General features: G+C 40.5%; 1 protein-coding gene across 1 annotated transcript; it reads left to right on the top strand.

Moving 5' to 3' along the window:
- The first annotated feature begins 1,726 nt into the window (after positions 1 to 1,726).
- LOC118631617 (cytochrome b-c1 complex subunit 7) lies at positions 1,727 to 6,002 on the top strand. Its single transcript, XM_036264111.1, has 4 exons — positions 1,727 to 1,827; positions 4,325 to 4,396; positions 5,003 to 5,169; positions 5,811 to 6,002. Exons 1-4 carry the CDS (start codon positions 1,809 to 1,811, stop codon positions 5,886 to 5,888), a joined length of 336 nt encoding a protein of 111 aa, XP_036120004.1. The 5' UTR covers positions 1,727 to 1,808; the 3' UTR covers positions 5,889 to 6,002.
- The last annotated feature ends 605 nt before the right edge of the window (positions 6,003 to 6,607 follow it).

Raw genomic sequence — 6,607 nt, 5'->3', positions numbered from 1 at the left:
CCAAAAAGGCTCTCCTCTACAACTTTAGTGATAGAGATTGATGGAGCCTCTACTATGTTGGGTATAGCCAGTCTATGGAAGGGAAAGGAATATGGAAATTGCTCTCAAAAACACATTTTTCTTGACCAAAGCACCACATGGCCTTGCTTAGCTCTAAGGGGAAAGAGAAGTACAATTCTACCATGTGCCAGGAGGAAAACCAAAAATCACTTCTGAATCCACATTAATAACTACCAGCAAACATCCAGGCTCTCTATTTATGACAGTCCTGGGTATCTGATCCCTTGACAAGATCTTCCTTCTCTAACTGAAACTTACGGGGTAAGGAGGAAGGGAAAAGAGTTTACTGAGTACTTGTAAGGCAATGTGCCAATGTACAACTGTATTGCATTTTTTTCACATTGTTCAGACTATTCATCATTTAGGTATGAGTTTATTTAGTTATGCATGCAGGATGACTAATGTGAGAAATTGTAATGGCACAGAGGAGGATAAGAGAGAAGGCAACAGAATTTTAGAACTGAAATGGATTAAGACCATTAGATCTAACTTAGAACTTACAGTGACATGGATTCTACTGTTCCAGGTCTCAACTTCAGAACAAAGGAAACAAAAGTGTGTCAATGGGTAGTTGCTATGAACTGAATTGTATCCCCCTCAAAGTTCATGTGTTGAAACTCTACCCCACAATGTGATGGTGTTTGGAAATGGGACTTTGGGGAAATAATCAGGTTTAGATGAGGCCATAACTCTGGGACCCTCATGATGGGATTAGTGCCCTTATGAGAAGAAACACAAAAGAGCTTGCTCTCTCCCTGCCATGTGAAGACTCACTGAGAAGACAGCTCACTACAAGCCACAGGAAAAGAGCTCTCACCTGTGCTCACCTTGACGCGTCTGTAGCCTCCAGAACTGAGAAAATAAATTTCTGTTCTTAAGTTACCCAGTCTGGTATTTTGTTACGGCAGCCTCAGCTGACAGAGACAGTTGATGGTAGAAGTTCACCATAACTGAAGGAGCATCAGCCATACTAACTCCCTGAACTTTTTTCTGGCCCTAGATTTTTTATGCCCTAGATTTAATATGGTGGAGCTGAGACCTTAAAACTGTACTTGCTTTTACCTTAATTGCATGCAAGTTCTGCTATATAGATTAGATTTAATATTATTTTTTTTACCCCCTGAACTAACCTTTAACCTCGTACTAAATGGTTTAATGTAGATCTTCAGCTGGAGAAACTGAAGGCCAGAGAGGGTTAGTGTCTTCTGGAATAGTAGTGCAGCATATGGCCCTAGAATTAAGGAGTTCCAAAGTTTTATCTGAACTCTGAAATACTGGAAGATGAATCCGAGTTCTTCCCAGCTGTGTGTCCCTGGACGATTTATCCAACCTTTCTAAGCCTGTTTCTTCCTGTCTCCATTGGGGATAATCATAGTACTTAAGAATTAGAATTAAATGAAAATATGCCCATAACACGCCTAGCGCGCTGCTTGACACAAGGGCGCAATTAATATTGCCCAGAGTCTCATAGCTCGTCTCTAAAGGGCCCAGGATATAGCCCCGGTGCCCTAATTCCTTTCCAAGGGTTTTCCCCATCACGTCACCTGGAACGCTTCCGGAACCCGGCGCGTACAACGCCCGGCCTCCTCCGTGAAAGTCACGCTTGACAGGGCCGAGCGTCGCCACCAGAACGGCGCCTGCGCGGGCGTCCTCCCTGGCCTTGCGACAATTGCTGAGGCGCCTGCGCGCCGGACCCAGCGCGCCCTCTTGGACTTACCCAGTAGGCAACGCTTCAGCGTCGGGTCAAAATGGCGGGCCGGCCTGCTGGTAGGTGATTGATGCCCTATCGCTGTTCTCAACCTTTTATTCTCACAGCAACTTTCTTCTCTTTCTCTGCTCTAAATGGCCAGTTTTACGGCATAAGGGAAGGGGCGGCTCCGGTCCAGCCTGAAGGCCGCCTTGCGCCTGCCCCCTTGCTGACCCCCGGCCAGGCTTGCCTAGGGGGTTGGGATGCGGACCTGCACTTGGGGAAGGTGCCCGCGGTGGCTCCTGGCCTGTGCCCGGCGTTCCTTCCGCCGGCCTAAGAAGAGGTCAAGGGCACAGGGAGATAACTGGATGACTTTCAGCCAAGACGAGCTCAGTGCCTTTTGTGACAAGTGCCGTCATGTGAATTAGCATGAGGAACTCAATGCCAGCGCGGCGAGGGCTGTTCGTTTGCCCTTGACCGTGGTAACGGGGGCAAAGAGGCCGGAGCAACTAGGGCTGGAGACAGCGTCCCGCCCCTCGCGCTTCTCCAACCGGGACTTAGAGGTAGCTGAGCAAAGGTTGCAGAGAAGCTTCAAGTTGACCTAATCGAGAACGTCAGCTTGGTCAGTAAATTTGAAGACATTTGTATTTATTGGAGGCACTAGAACAAACATCTTTATTATTGAATAGAATACGGAAATTACCGGAATATTTAAAACAACGTGAACAGCAAATAGAATTTTACCTTTTTGTTGTTGTTGTTGCTAATCTCTGCCCTCTGACGGTATAAATTGACGTATCTGTTAAAAAGAAATAGTAGTCCCTTTCACCCTGCCCTCAGCAATTGTCAGGCTATTAGGAAACATTAAATTGCCAGAAAAATTAATTAACCTAAGCGTCGTTGAGCTATTGGGGGGTGGGGGAGACACTTGCGAATGCATTATTTAATTTAACTTTACAAATACTGAAGGCGCTCTAGTGTTTGGAACTAGATATACCTGCCCTAAGTCCTATCACCAACTGGCTTTGATCTTGGATGGGGTTTCTTCTATAGACTATTCCTCGTTTGCAGGGACATGCCTGCTGTAAATAAACCGAGTTGATCTGGGTAAAGCAAATAGGACAATGTTAGCACACAATAAGTGTTCAATGAATATTAATCATTCTCACCACTGGTTAATATACTTACGAATAATTGATTTTCTACAACTATGTTTGTAGACTGTTGGCTCTTTGGTACTTGTTTTGCTAGAAGCAATGTTATCCGTGGTGCTTAACTTCTAAGGAATTTTACCAAAGCATTGTACTCTGCTATGTACTAAGGAGTAGGGGTGAGGAGGGGTTGAAGGAAAAGGAGTTTGCTTTCCTTCCTTGGTAAGGGGCTAGCTCTAGAGGAAATTTTGGAAGAAATTAAAAATTTGCTCTATCTCCTCTCCTGTCCCACATTTCTCCCCTAAACATCAGGCACTATCATCTTACCCTTTGCAACTACGGGGTTGTAGTCGTCCCTCGTTTATCGCGGTTAATCGGTTCCAGACTCTAGCGGTTGCACCTGGCGTTGAAGGATTCCTGGGGTGCTCGAATACATAGGCCTACAGTCCATACGTACAGTAATTTTAATTTTAATCATAATACAGGAGTGTATAATTGACTCAGACAGCCAAGCGCACGCTGTTATCATTTTCACTGTCTCTATCAACTTTTTAATGAATATATTTGAAAAAACCGCGATAGAGTGAAGCCCCCAAAGTCGAAGTGTGAAGTGGTGAGGGAGGACTGTATTCCCCAAGGAGTTTTAACATTACCTGTTTCTCCTCATCCTTTCCAAAGATGCATTTCCTTGGCAAAAGTTAGCTGCTTTTTAATATTAAATGACCAAGTAATGGTATCAAAATCCTTCCAGAAATATATATAGTTGTGTGTGTGTGTGTTTTGTGGTACGTGCCCCAGCGGGAACCGAACCTGGGGCTCTCTGGTTTGCAGGCTCAACCGCTGAACCAAACTGGCCAGGGCGCATATAGTTTTAAAGAGGGTAGCCAACTAATAAAAAAGTAATGTAGAATAAAAATTTTGGAGATTGAGGGTCATTTAGACCTGCCACCCTATCCTGAAATCTCACCTTCTTTTCATACAACCCAACTCCCCTTAAAAGCAAAGCTTACATTTATTACCTGTAATCTGTTTCTGAAATTACAAATAACAGAGAAGTTCTGAGTTCCTTTCCCATATCCTACCCCTTTAATTCTGATATTTGCAGGGGGATAGAAGGGGATGGCATGTTTGACTTGGAGAGGCTAGAGTGGCAATAATTGTACTCATAAATCTTTTGTACATTGGTATTTGAGTTTACCCTTTTTTCCCATGACTTGCCCAATTTTTTTTTTTTTACTTGCAATCTCTTTTGCTTATAAAGTAAGCAATTTTTACCTACAGTATATAGAGTATACACTTTTAAAATAAAATTTCTTCCTATATTTGCATTCTCTGACAGGGTAACTGTCAGAATAGTGCTTGCTTGCTTATCAGTGTTAACGTATCAGACAGTAAGTTGTAGCAACTAACAGTGTGACAATATCAGTTGCAGCATCAAGCCGGTGGCTGGAGGGTATTCGAAAATGGTATTACAATGCTGCAGGGTTTAATAAACTGGGTGAGTATCTGTGCTTTCCTCTTTCATTTTCTTTTTTTTTCTGAGAGTACTTTTGCAAAAATAATTATGGTCCAAACCAGTAACTAATTGTGCTTGTGTACATTAGAAGATATAAATTAGGTCATATTTTATTGGTATGTTAAATCACATCTATTTTTTTTTATTTTGAGAAGAGAAAGGGATAGAAGTGTCTCAAATGTTTGAGGTTGAAATAATTTATGTTCTTCAAATATGGTAGCTGGACATTTTTTTATATGCTCCTCTAGCATTTAAAATTTAAGTTCTATGAACTTTAAAAGTAGAGAGTATTCAAATTTAATGTGTTTAAAAACAAAGTAGACATTTTAAATATTTTAAATTTGTTTTAGATAAATGAGAATTTTGTAACATTAAATTTTAAAAGGCTCATATATTGTTTCTGCAGTACCATTTTAGAAATAATCCATTAAATAACCCATTATTGTGTATGAAATACATTGAGCTTCATCATACCTAACTTCTGATATTTCACCCAAGTCTTAAGTTATAAACCATTAAGATATTTTACTAATTTTTTAAAATATTCTGATTTTTGAGATACATATTCAGTCTCTCTTGTTTCCATAGGATTAATGCGAGACGATACAATACATGTGGATAACGATGTACAAGAAGCCATAAGAAGGCTTCCTGAGAACCTGTATAACGACAGAGTGTTTCGTATTAAGAGAGCCCTGGACCTGTCCATGAGGCAGCAAATCTTGCCTAAAGAGCAGTGGACAAAATATGAGGAGGTAGAACGGCTTCTATGTATCTGACAATATTGGCCACTAAGGACTGAATATTTCTAACACAGAAATATTCATTTTTATAGCACATTAGAGTTCTTAATATTGTGAAAAATAAATATCCTTACAGTATGGTGAGGTTAATAGAGCAAATGTTATCTTCATTTTAAAGCCAAACACATTGAGATGTAAACGTGAAGTGACTGTTCCAAAATCACTAAGCAAATCTCTAATAGAGATCCAGGTCTTTGCCTCCCAGGCTGTTTTTCTCCATTCTCTGCTTCCTGCTCAGATGAAAAAGTGCTGTTCATGTGATCAGCCTATTGAGTGGCTCTCTGGCTCCCAGGAAGGACTCTGTGAAGCAAACCCTTGCCCTTCAAAGTACATTGAAACTAGGCAAAAGCTTATAGACTTTCATTTCTATTTCTTTTCTGTCAGACTTTCCTCTCAAAACCTATCAAAGCAACTGATTACAATATCTTTCTGGGTTTTGTATTTTAGAAAAGCTGACAGTTGTTAGTCTGAGAACATTTTTTTCTTAAGTTGAAAATTAATTTTTATGACTTTCCTTTTGTTAAAACCTTTTGAGTGGGGTGAACCAGTTTGTGATGGTAGCCTATGATGTTTTTCTTTTATTCATTCTTTAGGATAAATTCTACCTTGAACCGTATCTGAAAGAGGTTATTCAGGAAAGAAAAGAAAGAGAAGAATGGGCAAAGAAGTAATCATGTAATCAAAATCTGGATGCATCTGTCCTCAGTATTTTAATTATGTTGGTTAAACCTGAAATGTACAATTTAGAACCATCTGGGTTTCAAATATATTACTTTAAATAAATGTCTATTATAACTTTCATTGGATTTTTTTAATTCTAAACTTTATTTTTAATAACTGCTAAATTTACTTATCTGTGAAATTCCAAACTTACAAGGTATTTTTCAATTAATGTTTAATTGCCTCCTGAAACTTAGAGAAGCCATTACAAAAAATTTTTTTATTCCTCACCTGAGGATGTGTTTATTGATTTGAAAGAGAGAAACATTGATCAGTTGCTTCCCATTTGCACCCCAACCCGGGATTGAACCCAAAACCTAGGTATGTGCCCTGACTGGGAATCGAACCCGCAACCTATTTGGTGCACAAGATGACACTCCAACCAACTTAGCCATCTGGCTGGGGCTAAGAAGCCATTTTAATCAGTTTCCTTCACTGGTTGGATAACTTCTTGATTTACTGAGGTATGATATTGCCTTTGTAGATTAGCAAGATTCTTAGTAGCCCCGGTAGTGCCTAACTTGCAGGAATGGCATGGAGCAGTAAACAAATGCCAGTCACTTCAACTTACCTGAAGCCAACAGGACTGGCTCTCAGACTTTAAAAGTTACTAAATGGCACAGCTGGTGTGGCTCAATGGTTTGAGCGTCATCCCATGGACTGAGGTCCC

Source organism: Molossus molossus, unplaced genomic scaffold (assembly GCF_014108415.1).
Source record: "Molossus molossus isolate mMolMol1 unplaced genomic scaffold, mMolMol1.p scaffold_m16_p_16, whole genome shotgun sequence".
Classification (NCBI taxonomy): domain Eukaryota; kingdom Metazoa; phylum Chordata; class Mammalia; order Chiroptera; family Molossidae; genus Molossus; species Molossus molossus.
The sequence above is the reverse complement of the archived record's forward strand: the minus strand, read 5'-3'. Positions and strand labels throughout refer to the sequence as shown.

Coding starts and splice junctions, on each gene's coding strand:
- LOC118631617 (XM_036264111.1), top strand. Junction 4,397..5,002: donor TGCAGGGTTTAATAAACTGG/GTGAGTATCTGT, acceptor TTGTTTCCATAG/GATTAATGCGAGACGATACA. Junction 5,170..5,810: donor AGTGGACAAAATATGAGGAG/GTAGAACGGCTT, acceptor TTCATTCTTTAG/GATAAATTCTACCTTGAACC.